This window comes from Rhamphochromis sp. 'chilingali' (genome assembly GCF_963969265.1).
Source record: "Rhamphochromis sp. 'chilingali' genome assembly, chromosome: 8".
NCBI classification, from domain to species: domain Eukaryota; kingdom Metazoa; phylum Chordata; class Actinopteri; order Cichliformes; family Cichlidae; genus Rhamphochromis; species Rhamphochromis sp. 'chilingali'.
In genome coordinates, this window is record NC_137935.1 from 11,531,514 (window position 1) to 11,549,516 (window position 18,003).

General features: G+C 38.6%; 2 protein-coding genes across 4 annotated transcripts; both read left to right on the plus strand.

The window, feature by feature from the left end:
* Positions 1-3,991: 3,991 nt before the first annotated feature.
* Positions 3,992-10,316, plus strand: LOC308401162 (dehydrogenase/reductase SDR family member 11-like). 2 transcript variants are annotated; one of them, XM_080889276.1, is made up of 7 exons: positions 3,992-4,259; positions 6,621-6,830; positions 7,049-7,143; positions 9,507-9,636; positions 9,769-9,861; positions 9,948-10,013; positions 10,120-10,316. In XM_080889276.1, exons 1-7 carry the CDS (start codon positions 4,128-4,130, stop codon positions 10,159-10,161), a joined length of 768 nt encoding a protein of 255 aa, XP_080745402.1. In that variant the 5' UTR covers positions 3,992-4,127; the 3' UTR covers positions 10,162-10,316. The 2 variants fall into 2 exon arrangements, with proteins under 2 accessions (XP_080745402.1, XP_080745403.1); XM_080889277.1 differs by lacking the exon at positions 3,992-4,259 and adding an exon at positions 5,940-6,449.
* Positions 10,317-10,702: 386 nt separating this feature from the next.
* Positions 10,703-16,696, plus strand: LOC308401471 (dehydrogenase/reductase SDR family member 11-like). 2 transcript variants are annotated; one of them, XM_080889688.1, is made up of 7 exons: positions 10,703-12,467; positions 13,985-14,194; positions 14,427-14,521; positions 15,209-15,338; positions 15,456-15,548; positions 15,632-15,697; positions 15,814-16,696. In XM_080889688.1, exons 1-7 carry the CDS (start codon positions 12,246-12,248, stop codon positions 15,853-15,855), a joined length of 858 nt encoding a protein of 285 aa, XP_080745814.1. In that variant the 5' UTR covers positions 10,703-12,245; the 3' UTR covers positions 15,856-16,696. The 2 variants fall into 2 exon arrangements, with proteins under 2 accessions (XP_080745814.1, XP_080745813.1); XM_080889687.1 differs by lacking the exon at positions 15,814-16,696 and having other exon boundaries at positions 15,632-15,794.
* The last annotated feature ends 1,307 nt before the right edge of the window (positions 16,697-18,003 follow it).

An 18,003-nucleotide genomic window follows, 5' to 3' on the forward strand; every position in this document is an offset into this window, starting at 1 on the left:
AATGATAATGAGGTTTTTTCTGCTGTGTCATGCTGAGATGACACCAAGAAACTAGGCGAGCAGCCAGTTTATGTTACTCTATAACCGAATTGCAATTCATCATCCATTATAACTCTGTACACATGACTCTGTGTCAAAGTTCATTTTTATCAGTATAATAATGTAACAATGCTTAGTGTAGTTTTATTTTATTTTATATGGATCGTTTATGGAAATTTGTTTCTACCCTAACCTAATTCTAACTACCGGTAAGTAACAAAGTAACTAATTACTTTTAAAAATAAGTAATCAGTAATTAGTAACTACTTACTATTTTCAAGTAACTTGACCAACACTGCTGATAACACATGAGAACAATAAACGTATCATTTTCAGTTGAAACCCACAAATTGAACTGTAATGTACACTCGTCTTTAGGTTTTTGATAGTTCGTCACTGTTTCTACGTCTAGTTGGTTGGAATGGAGGCGGAGTCAACGGGATCCGTTCTCCCTACCTAGTGCGCGCTCCCGACGCAGAGGAAACTAATTCTGTCGGGGATATCTATCTTGGCACGTCCCTCTCTTCAAACTTTTGGTGCGTGAGCTGGTTAGGGGAAGTCTGATTTTTAATAAAATCTTTATCGTTTAAAAACCATGTCTGAACCTTAAGTATAAATGTACTTGAGAAATTAAGCATTAGTAGTATTAATGAAGTATAGCAAGATATGTAAGATAATTGTAAAAATTTTAGAAAAAGAAAATGCAAAAATAAATAGAAAATATATTTATGTAATATTAATAAGTGACACATCACAAATACATGTAAATAATTAAATAAAATGGTGAACCTACTGACTCGTTGTTATTCTTAAGCTGTGGTTTTGATTACTAATTGACTGAGTTTCTTTTATTTTTTTGTGTCTCTGTCAGTATTCCAGCATCGTACATTCTGTTTTATACTTAAAATGATAAGTAGTCTTAGAGGTGGATTCTTTGTGTTTTAGTTGACTGTAGCCTCCCACATGTTTCTCTATGCTGTGTGTTTTTCTCACAGTGCTGTGTCTAGTTGGTTACTTTCGGCTTTACTTTGTGAGTTGTCTTTTCTGCTTTCCTTCGGTTTTGTTTTTCCATGTCCTGTGTTTTTAAAGTCTCGGTTTGCTTGTGTGCTCTGTTGTGTCACACTGTGTTCCAGCTCGCTTTGCTCCTAATGTGCTTCCTGCTGGCTTCTTGTGTGTTTAGTTAATGTGTAGTAATGGCATAAACAAATGCCATGTGTTTTGAAACTCTGTAACTAGACTTCATTGTTTTTTTTAATCCCCTCTCTCTCCTGCGGGTAGTTTATCCTTAAAGCTCGGGTCCTCTACCAGACCCTGGGAGTATGAAGGTGCGCTCTTCTAGGACTGTGACCTTGTCAAATAATGGACTGAATTTTTTTTTCTACTTCTTTGCTACATTTATGAAGATGATTTTAACTTGTCATTAAACAGTTTTATGAAGTTGTTATAGACATTATATTCTAAGGTATGAAATAATCAAGTAATTATTTTGGGGGGAACTTTGTTGTACTTCCCTATCTAATTGCACTTCACGGATATTTGTTAGAAAAAACTTTATGGTGTAAAACATTAAACCTTAAGTATGAAAATATCTGAAAATATATATTTCAGTATTCAAAAAGAATTGCTTAAAATAGTAATATATCTAAGTTGATAGTGAAATCCGGGGGGATAAAAATACACAAATCAGTGGTAAAATAGCTCATATATATTTCTAGTTGCGTAGCACCAGGGTACACTCAGGAGCAGGCACGTGCAGAGGGGGGGGGGCTGGAGGGGCTTGAGCACCCGCCCCTTTCCTGATGGGTCCCCAAAGTGCCCTTTTGTTGAGGCAACTTTTAATTTATTTATTTTTAATTTAATTTTTTTTTTTATGTGTGTGTGCGTGCGGAGTCCTGTCTGTGCCCCTCAACAATAATACATACTATTAATCACAGTTTTGCTAAATAAAAGGATCTGGCTTGCATCAGTCACATGATCACATTTAAGCAATAATCGCTCCTGACGGCAGAACGCGCTGGTTACGAGCCGGGAACGAGCTCACAAAGAGCACGCGCATTTTTTGCAGTCCGGAGCTGTAGGAGAAACACAAGTTAACTCAGAGATACAGAGTGATGCGACAAAACCAGTAAGTAGGTGTACAGCGTACACTGTAGTGTGTAGCACCCAGGAGTATTGGCTTATTACGTACACGTTGGTAAGTTGTCTTGTCGCAATTTGACGAACTGAAACAAATGAGCGTGCTTTGTTTGCAACAGCGCGACGAACACACCTGTCCTTTTATTAACTGCACAAGTAGTGCTGGTCATAGCTGCTAGCTCACTGTGTAAGGCTGTCATGGGTCTGTAGCTCTGTCACCGTTTTAGTGAACATATTTAGTTTTAAAGTAAGTTACAGAGCTTTTCCTGCCTTTCTGGGGGGGATTATTTTTTGCTAAAAAACGGTCTAATATGCATGTCCACATAATTATGCATTATTATAATATTTTAAAAAACACACGCTGTATTTTAAAAAACATACATTAAGAAGCAGATTATATTAGATTTATATTTTAAATAAGACAAAATTTGGATTTTACAGCAGTAAAATGATTGTATCTCTACAGTTTAAAAATGTAATAAGCTTTGCCCTGCACAGAGTGGATAGTGAAACAAATGGAATCATCATAATGACATTTTTTCATATTTATTACTTCCCCCTCCTCATTGCTTTATTATTGTAGCTCTAGTAACAAATAATAATGTAAGGATTCTGGATCAGCACCGTGATGCCCATAGTATATACAGTATTCTGAAGAAGGTCTAAAATGTCACTGTGTGTGCGTGCATGTGTTTGTTTTATGTATATGGATTTTTTTTTAATTATTACTCATGATATAACATTGTCCAGACATGCCTGGTAAAGACATGAGGAGGAAACAGTAGGAGCTGTGTGAGGCTACTAAAGGCAGTGCTATAACATTTTTCTGTCATCATTTTATTATAGATTAAGTGCAAGAGTTGTTAGGTGTGGATGATTAGATTATAGTTTATTGCAATAGCAAGTTGTGCCTTGTTCTCAGATAGACAGCAAGTGGAGAGTGATATATGAAATGATGGGATGGAAGAAAGAAGAGAAGCAAAGAGTGATTCACAGGCAGAGCCTACATTATTTCTCACAGTTTTTTGCTGCCTTATGGTTCCAAGCGCTGTCACCAATCTTTGCATTTTTTTATTATCTCATGACACTTGTTTAATCAGCTACCATCTCTGCTATGGACTTTTTAATGTCTACAGTCTCAGATCAACACAGCCCTGCCCTCAAGCACTATCAGCAGCAACCCCTCAACAGCAACATTGTACCCATCAGGTAAAACATAGGCTACGTTTGCTTTGCCTTGTCGCCACCTCACAACAGTGATATAGTATGATGCGATGCCATATTAGATTCTTGATGAATGTGTGTTGTTGTTATTCAGCCTGGTTCAATGTGCACCTTTTTAACTTTGAGCACCCGCCCCTTTAAACGTCTCTGCACGGCCCTGCTTTTTAGCGCCTCTTACTGGCAGATGAGGTGACCTGGTGGAGCAGTGGCGAGACAGTTATTATTGTGAAGAAGTTATCCAAATAAACTGTAATGCTCGTGGTCACAGAGACTTAAAACTATATGAATACATTCCCTCTTAAGCCATGCTCTTTCTTTGCCGTTGCACAGATTTTGAGTCACGGCTTCTACGTCGTATCTTTGATTTTACGGAGCAAATACGCAGTGGGAGTTACATTTGTGACAGGTCTGTCTGTTCTATTAATGGTTGATATGTTTTAACTTCAGTAAAGTGAAAGATATGCGTTACTGTCAATTAAATGTGAGTAAGGCTATGATCGGTTGAAGTACGGTATGTAATCGCAGTGACAGAACTGATGCTACTGCTTTCTACGGTTTGCAACTGATTTACGTGAACGCCGCATACGCCGAGACGTATGACGTACTGAGTGTGCGACGTTTGCGGTTCGCATGTGCTTGACATTTCCAGGGCTCACTGTGCTGCAGGCTCAACGTCCCTTTCTTCATACTTGTGGTGTTTTCGTGTGTGTTGCAGTTACCGGGCTGTCATGGAGCGCTGGCGGGGCAGAGTGGCTCTGGTGTCCGGAGCCTCGGTCGGGATTGGGGCGGCTATAGCCGTAGAGTTAGTCCGGCTCGGCATGAAAGTGGTGGGCTGTGCCAGGGACGTCGGAAAGATTCAGGTTTGCTCTGATATAGAAACTCAAACTTTCTGCAAAGAGTAATTTAATGTAAATCGCACAGTAAATGTTGCTGTTTATTGTTGGCTTTATGCAGAAAATTTGCAGCCGTGTCACTTATTTGGTAAACGCTAATTGTGCTCGTTCTTGTATAGCGCTTTTCTGCTTTACACTTTAGTCGTCGGTTAAACAGCTTGCGCACAAAATGTTAATTCCAACTAACTGTCACTCATGCTACTTTCAACAGAAAGTGATATTATATGAGAAAGACAGAATATGACGACGGTTTTATGTTAAAACGGCATTTGCGCAGATTTCTTTACCTTAAGACTTTGGCCAATGATTATTCAGATGGCAGAGATTCGAGTTGGTATAACATCTGAACACAGATCCGTAAGCTGACTGTTTATAGATGGTATGCACTGCTCTTTGTGGTGATATGCAGTGGCGGTCCTAGCCTGTTTGGCGCCCTGGGCGAACACTCCCTCTGCCACCCCCCACCCCCCCCACACGCTCACTCACACACACACATGAAGAGAGAGAGCGATAGAACTTTATTAATCCCTCGGGTGGGTTCCTCTGGGAAATTCAACTTCCAAAAAGCACAGCAACGACCGAAGTTACAGTTACAGAATTGTTATATATATATATATATACGCACACACACACACACATATATAAATACAGAGACAAATATAAATAAAATATACAAAGGGGATAAATAGAATAAATAGGAATAAAAAATAAAAATACAAGTGAATTGCACATTTCAAGTATTGAGTCTATTGCACTGTTGACTATTTACAAAAAGTATTGCACAAGGTATTGCACAGTGAGGTGAAGAGGCACTACAGCTTAGTTGTTCCCCCCTCCTTTGTCCTCCTGTTTCCCCTCCCTCTCCCCTCCAGAGAGGAGTTAAACAGTTTGATGGCGTGTGGGACAAAGGAGTTTTTAAGTCTGTTAGTTCTTGTCTTGAGAGAGTATGCATAGTATGCAAACGGCTACCAAACAGCTATCATAATTCATCATACAATGAGAACAGGACAAATCAACAATTGACAATGACTAATTAATATTTAAATCTGTAACATAATGTATTGTTTGGAGTTTGGAGTAGTCTGTTACTGTTACTATTTTTACCAATTCTTCTTGGAGCAACTGTAACCCACATAATTTCCTTAGGGATTAATAAAGTATTCTGATTCTGATTGTTTCAGGATACATAACCCGCCATTATCCAATGACACATCTGCTTACCTGTATCCTTCGTTTCTCCTCCTCTTCTTTTCTTTTCTTTTTTTCTAAACTGAGCACCTGATAGCTTTGAACTGTTCTTGTCCATCTTGGTTTTAATTTTGCACTCCAGTATGAACACCCATCCCCCAACTCGAGGATCACCACAACATAACTTAATAAACCTACACCTTAGTTCACAGATTCACTTTGTCTAGGGTTTATTTCTGGGATTTCACACAACCCAGTATTCAAATCAAGAATACATAATGGGCTTGGATTTACAGCATTATGAATGAAATGTGCTCTATTTGGAAGCAGCAGGGCTCTCCTCCCCTTTCGATGTGTTGTGTGTGAGACTTTAAATCATCAAACTGTAAATTATAAATTTTAAATTGTTATTTATCCCTTTACCCCGAGTCTTAAGTGTATATTTATTTTCTTACTCTTCTTATATTTATTGTTTGTTTACTTGCACTTTTGTAACTGGAACCTCGCCGTCTTGTCTCTCTATATACTGGACTGTATGTAGCGGAGATGACAATAAAGTTTACTTTGACTTCAGCAGCAAGCAGGCGCACCGAGGGCTCTCGCGCTCACTTTGAACGTATAGAATTTCGCAAAATCATCGGTGCAAATTATAAGTCTGTATCATAATGTCAGGCGTTTTCGTGTTTGTTGGTTTGTTTTTATTTTGGGGGTGGGTTATTAGACGCTGCTCTAGCCAGCCAGTGAATCCCCCGCTGCCCCGCCCTCTCCTTCCTTTGCCGCAAGCAGCAGGCGCAAACGGAGGGCGCCCTTACTCCCAGCAAATGGGCGATAGAAAACCGATCGGTGCCTATGCCATTCCCAATATGCGCTGGCATGATGTCGGGGCAGCATGAGCACGAGCAATTTTCTTTTTAATTTTTTGTTTGCCGATGCCCGTGATGCCGCCCCCCCACCACGATGCCGCCCCAGGTAACCGCCCGTGTTGCCCGTATCAAAAACCGCTACTGGTGATATGCAAAGTGAAACCAAAATCTATTTATTCGGACTAACTTTATATAGATCTAACATTTGAACGATTTTTGCATACATTAAACACAGATGGGATTCTGAAGTGTGTTATTGTTTCCTGTTTGGTTTCAGAAACTGGCAGCAGAGTGTCAGAGCGCCGGTCACCCTGGCGTTTTGGTGCCTTTCAAGTGTGACTTGAGCAAAGAGGAGGAGATTCTGTCCATGTTTGCAGCGATCAAAGAGCAGCACAAAGGTGTGGACGTGTGCATCAACAACGCTGGCTTGGCTCATCCAGAGCCGCTGCTAAGTGGCAAAACCAGCGGCTGGAAGAACATGATGGATGTAAGAGCTCAGATCCTGGTTTACATTGATGTGACATTCACTAGTGGTTTTCAAGTAAAACATTGAACTGAAATAACAAATGTGACAAAGGTCACCCATCAGTGATTTTACTGCTGTGGTATTGTTTAAACATTAACACTTTCAAACAGTTTTAAACAGAATTCAAAGTTGCTTAAAAACCTTTGTTGTGCAAGATTTCTCTGTTTGTTTTCTTGCAGGTGAACATCCTTGGGTTGAGTATTTGCACGCGTGAGGCGTATCAGTCAATGAAAGAGAGAAACGTGGATGATGGGCACATCATAAACATAAACAGGTGCAGTTTTATTTGCTTGTGCAAGCTTGTGAAGTGAAAAACTGTTGAATTAATAAGAACACACATATGTTTTCATGTTGGCATGTTCTCTATTCAGATTGTGAATATGATATTAATTTTGCAACTCTGCACAATTTTTTATTTTTAAATGGCCGACATTTTCTAACTTTGAAAGAAAGCTACAAGTGAAATGAGGGCAGGACTTTTACATTTTAATGAACTTCGTCACATTCAAGCAGGTAAGTTTACACAATGCTGCCTGTCGGTGCAGTTGTGCTGAGGGGTGTATTACGGATGAAGTTCAACACAGCCAGGCTTTCTTTAGGTTAGCTGGCTCAGCAAAACCTAAAGCCCCATTATGGTAGTAACGGTTGTCACAATGGTGGTTGTCAACTTTCTCTGTTGAGTGGGACTTTCTGTTTCATGCGCTGAGCACACTAAAAACAGGCGTTTTGTTGACAATAATGTTAAAATACGGATTAAAAATCGCTAAAGAAAAAATATAAAACCTATAGCAGCGAAATTCAACAATTGCAAATAAGACAAAAGGTTAATGCTGCAAATCTTGGGATTTTGCTCAAAGAGCGGTAAAATAAACAAATTTAAGTTTAATTAAATTATTTTATCATTGAGTTCCCTCTTGGTGCAGCCTATTGTCCCACAGGTTAACACAGGAGACATGGAAATTTCTTTATGTTGTCAATATATCAAAGGGAAACTAACTTGATTGCTTGAACAAAGACTCTTGGTGTGTGTTCTGCTGCACTTCCAGCAGAATCAAAGTTAAAAACAAATCACCAAACTAATACATGTACATTCCCACGACAATGCAATGCTTTCTTCAGTGGTTTTCATAAAGTTCAGCTTAAAAACTTGGACATATAAAACATTTTCCCCCAGCAGAGAATCTGTATTTCACTTAAAACATGCTATGAATTAAAAAAAAAGAAAAGAAAAGAACGAAATCAGCTAAAGCATGGCGCTACCAGTCAATTTTAGATGAAAACTCAGAACACAACCTGCTCTTACTGTGCTTATTTGGCCAAGTTAGAGAGAAAATTGTGCCTTTATGCTCAAGCCTCAGTTTGCTAAGCCATTAATCTGGCTTCATAGAAAACCCCTCTGGCACCCTTTTCAATGAGGAATATTCTCCAGTTATCCAGAAACCTTGACTCGGATGAATTTATTACATGGCGTGTTGCTTGGAAAAGCCTGTTTTTTAACGTTTGAGTCTAAGGTTTATTTTAAGCACCTGACTGCTCTTTTTTTGCTTCTCATCCATAAACTCTCTCCATAATCTTTTGCGTGACTCTTGTGTTGGTGGTTAAAGAGGTTTGCCGTGTTAGAGTCTGAGGTGGAGATCGGTTTCCTGCATAATTTGCAGAGCACAGTTTTCTGGTCCATGTCAGACTTTTCATAACCAAACCATATCCATGCTACAGAGCTAGCCCCTCGTTTAGAAATAAGGTCCTCAATTTGTTTTGAGTGGTCTTTCTGTTTGTCATCATTTCAGTTTATTTTGAAACATCTCAACAGGATCTTGAGCTTTATTGTAAAAGGTTTATGTGGAAAATAAACAAGCGGATGACGGAGCCACACACTGGGTTTACCGTCGTAGCTGCTAATGACAACATGTAAAAACAGTCACTTGTCCGTCCGTAGTGTGGTTATTTTAAATATAAGAGAAAGAGAGATTTTTAAGAAATTAATATAGCCACTACAGTGACCATCAAAACGATGAAAAAATATGGTCGTAAACAGTTTATTTTGTGACACCATGAAACAAATGATAGCGTAATATGAAAAGATAGACTTTTTCATATCGTCTTCCGATATATATCGTTATATCGGACAGCCCTAACACCGAAGTGATTTCTGTTTTCTGTAGGGATCGGACCTTTTTTGCACTGAAACAGCCATCACTTTGCTTTGACAAAATGCCTGTTATTACAACATTTAGAAATTTGCAAAATAACTGAGTCCAGATTTTAAAGACCTCATTGAGGTCAGTGTTTATTCATCTGCAGGATAAACCATCAAAAAAAATGTCAGACAGTATTTAAAATGTTCATAAAACTGTCCTAAATAAAGTGACATCTCCAGTTATTTTGGCCAACCAGAACCCAAACTAATATGAAAGCTGAAGGAAAATCCAGACTGGAGATCAGTATCAAACTATCAAATCCAGATTTTGGACTTAAGCAATTTTTGTGAGTATAAACCAGTTTTTGCAGCTCTGGACCTCAGCTTCTGTGTGCCACAGAAGTTCTTGCATCATTCAGTCAGACTTGCCTTTTAAAAGAAGAACTTTTAATGTTATTTCTGCTTACCTGCTCAGGTTTGTAATCTGTTTGATGTTGCAGTATGTCCGGTCATCGTGTACTTCCCAATGCAACTACACATTTCTACACCGCCACCAAGTTTGCTGTAACCGCTCTGACTGAGGGCCTGAGGCAAGAACTGCGTGCAGAAAAAACTCATATCCGAGCCACGGTAAGGCTTTAAAATATACCATAACCAGCTCATAAAGTGCTAGTATAATTCATAATGCTAGTAACAGTTGCTATGAGACGCATACACAGTACGTACAGGAGTTCCCTCATGATTTTTTTTTTTTTCTTGCAGAGCATTTCTCCTGGTTTAGTGGAGACTGAATTTGGTCCACGGCTCTTCAAAGACGATCCTGATAAGGCTGCTGGTCTATACTCAGAATATAAGGTAAAGGGATCATTCCTATAATTAAAGTATCGTTGATATGATTACTCAAGTAAAGAGTATTCAGTCACTTTTCACTTCTCTCACAGCCTCTGGAAGCAAAAGATGTTGCCAGTTCTGTTGTATATGTGCTCAGTGCCCCTCCTCATGTTCAGGTTTGTGCTTTGCTCTTGTTTTTATGCTTTTTATTGTGTCTTATTAAGACTTTCCTGTTTAACTTTGACTCATAATAAGACAACGTTCACGTAACTTTTGTTTCAGATTGGAGACATTCAGATGCGAGGGACAGAGCAGGTGTCTTAGAGCTGCACCACAAGACCCTCTCAAATTATACAATGACAGATTTCACTTCTTTACAACATTTTAAAAGATAATGACTTGATACGATCATGAAACAATTTTATGGTGTTATTTTTTTTTCACAAATGTATAAAATAAAAAACAATCTTCAGGGGAAATTTGTTGCATTTCTTTTTTCTTTCTTTTTTTTCTTTCTTTTTTTAAATTGCATTAAGGGAAGTCTGATTTTTAATAAAATCTTTATCGTTTAAAAACCATGTCTGAACCTTAAGTATAAATGTACTTGAGAAATTAAGCATTAGTAGTATTAATGAAGTATAGCAAGATATGTAAGATAATTGTAAAAATTTTAGAAAAAGAAAATGCAAAAATAAATAGAAAATATATTTATGTAATATCAATAAGTGACACATCACAAATACATGTAAATAATTAAATAAAATGGTGAACCTACTGACTCGTTGTTATTCTTAAGCTGTGGTTTTGATTACTAATTGACTGAGTTTCTTTTATTTTTTTTGTGTCTCTGTCAGTATTCCAGCATCGTACATTCTGTTTTATACTTAAAATGATAAGTAGTCTTAGAGGTGGATTCTTTGTGTTTTAGTTGACTGTAGCCTCCCACATGTTTCTCTATGCTGTGTGTTTTTCTCACAGTGCTGTGTCTAGTTGGTTACTTTCGGCTTTACTTTGTGAGTTGTCTTTTCTGCTTTCCTTCGGTTTTGTTTTTCCATGTCCTGTGTTTTTAAAGTCTCGGTTTGCTTGTGTGCTCTGTTGTGTCACACTGTGTTCCAGCTCGCTTTGCTCCTAATGTGCTTCCTGCTGGCTTCTTGTGTGTTTAGTTAATGTGTAGTAATGGCATAAACAAATGCCATGTGTTTTGAAACTCTGTAACTAGACTTCATTGTTTTTTTTAATCCCCTCTCTCTCCTGCGGGTAGTTTATCCTTAAAGCTCGGGTCCTCTACCAGACCCTGGGAGTATGAAGGTGCGCTCTTCTAGGACTGTGTTCTTCTGAACAGAGGTCTGATATTGTTCCTGGGATCTGCTGGAGTTTCCCACTCTCACATACATTAATCACATAATTTCAGTTTCTGTGAGACACCTGCACAACTCTTCTGAGTTTCCTCAGTATCCACTCTTTTTTGCAGTGCATTTTCTCTGGTTTATTGGAGACTGAATTTGCTCCATGACTCTACAAGGACACTCCCGATAAAGCAGGTGCAAGCGACAGAGCAGCCCTTATAGAACTACACCATGTGACCTTGTCAAATAATGGAGTGAATTTTTTTTTTATACTTCTTTGCTACATTTATGAAGATGATTTTAACTTGTCATTAAACAGTTATGAAGATGATTTTAACTTGTCATTAAACAGTTTTATGAAGTTGTTATAGACATTATATACTAAGGTATGAAATAATCAAGTAATTATTTTGGGGGGAACTTTGTTGTACTTCCCTATCTAATTGCACTTCACGGATATTTGTTAGAAAAACTTTATGGTGTAAAACATTAAACCTTAAGTATGAAAATATCTCAAATTATATATTTCAGTATTCAAAAAGAATTGCTTAACATAGTAATATATTTAAGATAAAAAATACATAAATCAGTGGTAAAATAGCTCATATATATTTCTATAATGTCCATTCCACATTACTAATACCTGCAAATAAGTGAACAAACCAATCCTAAAAATATTTGCATAAATCTATCCATGTATTTATCGTTATATAAACTCAACTTTTCCTGTGTCCGTTTAGAAGCACATTAGATGGTGCAAAGGAATGTATAGCCAGTACTGAAATAAATACTAATACTAGATGTGACTCTTAAATTTAAGTCGGAGTTTTACTTGCTTTTGATCAGTTTGTGCAATCTGAATTCCCTTGAAGTATTTAATTACAACAACAGAGCTGATTGATCTGTTTTCCTATGTTTGCACCTGATTTTAATGCAGCACACAAACCTGTTTTAGAGCGTGGGGCGTAGCGTGGCACCAGGGTACACTCAGGAGGAGGAGGAATTCTGCTGTGCCAATGTGCTGCAGCCTCGGTGTCAGTTATGTTTGAGATGTTTATATAAATGCTTTATATCACAGGACACTCGTCACTCACGCTCTTTATACTTGTGATTCTTTCCTTGTTCTTTCTGAACACCGGCGTCCGGGCTGTGATGGAGCGCTGGCGGGGCAGAGTGGCTTTGGTGACCGGAGCCTCGGTCGGGATTGGGGCGGCTATAGCTGTAGAGCTGGCAAGGCTCGGAATGAAAGTGGTGGGCTGCGCCAGGGACGTCGGAAAAATACAGGTTTGCAGTTTCTGCGGGGAGTAATTTAATGTAAAGTGACTCTGTCACGAAGTATTGGTTGATATCTAATGCTATGAGGATCATTTTTCAGCAGAGTTAGATGTATTTTTCCTCATAAACCTATGTGTTGATTGTGCAATTCACAGTTTGTGTCACACCTCAAAACCACAGAAATGTAGAAAATGTCTTTGGCAGGCATCACTGCATAATCATGTGCCTGCTGTATAGTATACTCTTTGTGAGCTGTTCACAAAGAGCCTCAAGCAAAAATTTATTTGTATTGCACTGCTGCACGTAAGTATTTGAACACTTGGAAATCAGCAAGAATTCTGAATGGTGACCTCATTCATCCTGTCCCCTTAGCAGAAAAGCATGATGTTTCCACCCCCAAATCTTCACAGTAGGGATGGTGTTCTTGGGATGCAACTCATCCTTCTTTTTCCTCTGCAAGTGAAGTTTAGACCAAAAAGTTCTATTTTGGTCTCATCTGACCACATGACTTTCTCCCACACCTCCTCTGGATCATCCAGATCGTCACTGTCAAACTTCAGACGGGCCTGGACATGTGATGACTTGAGCAGGGTAACCTTCCGTGCAATGCATGATTTGAGACCACGTGTTCTACTGACAGTGACCTCTAAAACTGTGGTCCCAGCTCTCTTCATTACATTAACCAGCTCCTCCTGTGTAGTTGAGGGCTGATTCCTCACCTTTCTTATCATCAGTGATACCCCATGAAGTGAGATCTTGTATGGAGGCCCAGTCCAAGGGAGACAGTCGTCTTTAGCCTCTTCCGTTTTCTAACAATTGCTGCTTGGCAATTGCCCCGTAGCCCTTTCCTGCCTTGTGGAGGTCCACAATTTTATCTCTGATTTCTTTTGACAGCTCTGTGGTCTTGCCCATGGAGGCAGTTGGAGTCTGACTGGCTGTAGGGTGGACAGGTGTCTTTAAAAAGCTCAGACAGGTGCTACTAATTTAGATTAATAAGTGGAGTAGACGTGGACTTTTTAAAGGCATAGTAACAGGTCTTTGAGAGCCAGAATTCTTGCTTCTTTGAAAATCATACAATGTGATTTCCTGAATTGTGTTTTAAATGCTGTATCTCACGGAGGGAATGCACCTACAATGTGAATATCAGACCACTCCATGATTTCTAAGTGGGAGAACTTGCAAAATCGCAGGGTTTTCAAATACTTATGTTCCTCACTGTAAATGTTTAAATGGTAGATTGAAACACAGAGCAAACACACAAAGGGAATCCTGAAGTTTGTCATCTTTTCAGACAGAATATGACGGCAGCTTTATGTTAAAACGGCAGCTTTTTTTTCCCTTTAAGACTTTGGTTAATGATTCTTCAGTTGACTTCAATCTGTAAACTTAGAGGTGATATGCAAAGTGAAAACTTAAATCTACTTATTTACACTAAGTTTATATAAATCTAAATTGTGAACGATTTTTACATACATTAAACACACATGGGATTCTGAAGTCTGTTTTTGTTTCCTGCTTGGTTTCAGAAACTGGCAGCAGAGTGTCAGAGTGCCGGCCACTCTGGTGTTCTGGTGCCTTTCAAGTGTGATTTGACCAACGAGGAGGAGATTCTGTCCATGTTTGCAGCGATCAAAGAGCAGCACAGAGGCGTGGACGTGTGCATCAACAACGCCGGCTTGGCTCACCCAGAGCCGCTGCTAAGTGGCAAAACCAGCGGCTGGAAGAACATGATGGATGTAAGAGCTCAGTGTTATCTCCTGGATTGGTCTGCAGCGATGTTTGTGATTTCTTTCAAAGTAACATCAAGGGTGTCCCAGCAGAACAATACATTAAAATAATAAATGTAACCTATCAGTGCTTTTAATGTTGCACCTGAGTAAGAATTAACACTGTGGGTTAATTTACACTTGTGCACAAGAAGAAATGATTAAATGTAAAGTTTTTTTTCTTCTTCTCGGTCTCTTGCAGGTGAACGTTTTTGGATTGAGTATCTGCGCGCGTGAAGCATATCAGTCAATGAAAGAGAGACATGTTGACGATGGGCACATCATAAACATAAACAGGTGCATTTTTATTTGCTGATGTACAATGACGAGCCCGCATGTCGCATACACTGTTGGTTTCATCTACACATAGTTATAATACAACATTCCTGCTACATTAACAATGATAGAAAAACTTACTGTTACGGTTTTAGAATCTTGAAGAGATGCATCCAAATGCAGGATGCAGAGAGGCAGAGGGCAGGAACCAAAGATGCCTCATTTATTCTTAGCCAGCACACAGTCCATAAGAAAAAGTGTCAGGGATAAGAGCTGAGCTAAATCAGAAAAAAGTGATTTAGTTAATCTGTTGATTTATTAAATGATAACTATACCTGAGAAATATGAAAGAAAGCAAAATCTAAGCTGATGATAAAATCACAGAAAACCAAACAGGAATTATGGCTAGAAAATGAAACCCTGAAGGACCAACAACAGAACAGTAAACAGCCAAGAGAATCCAAAAACCTCTTGGCCCACATGGAACACACAGAAAAAATGTCTGCGCTGGAAAAGGTGCACAGCTCAGGAATTATCATTATCAAATCATCAAAACAAAATGATTGTTACAGACCTGATACAGCTCTGTGGTGGGCCACAGATTTTCTTGAATCAATCAGACATGGCTTTAAAGGAATAACTTAAAGATCAATACATGTTGTTTAATGCCCATCTGTGTAAAAGCTAACAAATTGCCTGCTGTTTTAGTGTATGTGGACATCATGTGATTCCCCTTGCTGATGCACATTTCTACACCGCCACCAAGTTTGCTGTAACCGCTCTGACTGAGGGCTTAAGGCAGGAGCTCCGTGCAGAAAACACCCATATCCGAGCCACAGTAAGGCTTTAAAACATTGTAACCAGCTCCAAGGCTGCCTTTACCACCAATATAAGCTTCTATGACACACATGCACAATGCTTCCTGAAGTTCTTTTCAGTATCTACTCTTTTGCAGAGCATTTCTCCCAGCTTAGTGAAGACTGAATTTCCTTTGCGGCTCTATAGCAACAATCCAGATATAAAAGCCAGAGTTTTCTCTGCATATAAGGTAAGATTATTATTTCGGCAGTTCATGTACTATTTAGATGATTACTCGGATTAAAAAAAATAATATTTTCATTTCTCTTGCAGCCTTTGGAAGCAAAAGACGTTGTCAACGCTGTTATATACGTGCTCGGTGCCCCTCCTCATGTTCTGGTTTGTGATTTACTGTTGTTTTCATTTTCTTTTAATTGTGACTTATTTAACTTTTTTTGTTTTCTTGTATTATGTGGTGTTATAAAAAGGTAACATTAACATAACTTTTCTTTCAGATTGGAGAGGTTCAGATGTTAGCAACAGAGCAGAAGTCTTAGAGTTGCACCACGAGACGCTCCTGAATTAATAAGACCAATTCTTCTCCTTTATGAAACTGACGACCAGCATTGGGTGTAACATGCTGCTGTAATCAGATTACGGTACATTTTTCAGTAATACAACACAGTTGTAACAATTATAGCACTACTGGCCTTTTAAAGGTTCTTCCAATCATCTGGAGGATGGCCAAATAGAAAGAAAAAACTGTTAATCATGTCTTGCTGTTGCTCTATAACCAGCTGATTTTAGTTCGTGTGTAAGCAGCAGGAAAATTGTAAAATGGGAATCAACTTCTGAGGAGTAAAAATAAGGACATTACTTGTATTTCTTGTTTTGCATGAATTGACAAGAGCACAATGGTAAAAGCACAAACTGCATCCATGATGGAAGCAACTGCATTATACAACTAACTCAACATTAGCTCTTTGCAAATATCTGCACACACACCATGCAAACACAAGGCTAGTTAAAAGCCCAGAGAGATATTAAAGCTGAGTATATGCTAACCCCTGCCCAGCAGCCAGAGCCTCATCTTAAACATCTAACAAATGCAGTGATGAGGTTGGAGGTTCCATTTCTACCCACTCTACCTGTTTCTACAGTGTAATCACAGTGGCAGTCTTTTTTTAAACAGTGTTAGAGCTGGTTTTCAGCGTTTAGAATTAAACGCTAAAAGAAATGCGTATCCACGTAAGTTAGGGATTTGTGTCAGTGTGTGGGGCTATAGCTTAAGGTCATGTTGTTCTTGCTAATTATATGATAGTGTACTTCAGGGAATCTTACAGAGTAGCATCTCACAGGTAATGTGAGTAATGACTGAAACACAGGGGACAGTTTATGATCTGGTCCTTATATAACTTTATGATGTTTGTTCTGAATAATTTCACTAACTTATCTAATAAAATGGTGTTCAAGGAAACTTTGTTGCACTCTGTTATTTTTTTTATTAGAAAATTATGTATCTACATAATTATTATGTATTATTTAAAGGAAATTAAATTTATACATTGTATGGCACAGAAAGGGCTGAAAAATAGCTGAAATATTTGGATACCGTTAATGAATAACATACTACTAATACATGTGAAAGTAAATGTAAAAAGTCCTGAGAATGTTAATGTTATGTTATGTTATTTAAACATATTGAATTTCCCAGAACACACAAACTGAGTGAAGTGACAGAAATGTCTATGTGGCGGCCACAGTAAGAGCTGTTTGAATTCAAAGGGGCGTTCCTCCTTTGGCATTTGATCCATGGCATCCTTTATGAAACGAGAGAAGATAAAGCCATCAACACTCGTTCATGAAAATGATCAACATAATTAACTGCTGTAATAAAATATAAATTTTGTTAAAGTGTTGCCTGAAAAACAATCACCAGCCACTTTATTAGATACAGCTTGCTATTACAAAGTTGGACCCCTTTTGCCTTCAGATCGGCTTAAACTCTAAATGGCAGAGTCAACAAGGTGCTGGAAACACTCCTACTAAGATTTTGGTCACACAGTTGCTGCAGCTTTTTTAGATGCACATCCGTAATGTGAATCTTTTAAGTTCCCACATCCCGTTGGATTGAAATCTGGTGACTCTGGACTTCATTTGAGTGCAGCGAAGTCAAAACAGAAAATTACCAGGACATTTTCTGTTTTTCTACGTAATTCTTTTTTACAGCGTGGTTTAAATATTAATTCGATTTTATATTTGTTTTTATACTCTGTCACACTCTGCTGACATTTGTGAGCTACTAGACCTTAATGAGCGATTTCTTTAACATATCACTGACCCCATCTAGGAAGCATAATCTGTTGTGAATCCATTTAATCCGCTTTTGTGCACATGACAGTAACCATGGTGCCCTGAAGAGATGGCAACAACAAGACAACCCCTGTAAATGAAATGGTTTTGCAAACAGTTTTACCAGAGGCCATTGCTCTCTTCTGATCCCTCCTGGATGATTTTTCTCTAGTTTTGCTTTTTGCTTGTGTATTTGTCACTGTTGGGAGCATGAGACAGCAAATCCTGTCCATTCAGGTTAGACAGATTTAGCCCAGCTCCCTCAGGTTGCTGCACCCATACATGCACAGTCTCAACAGTGTTATAGAGAATATCTTTGCTGTTCTGCTAATTTAGCAGTACCATGATAAATG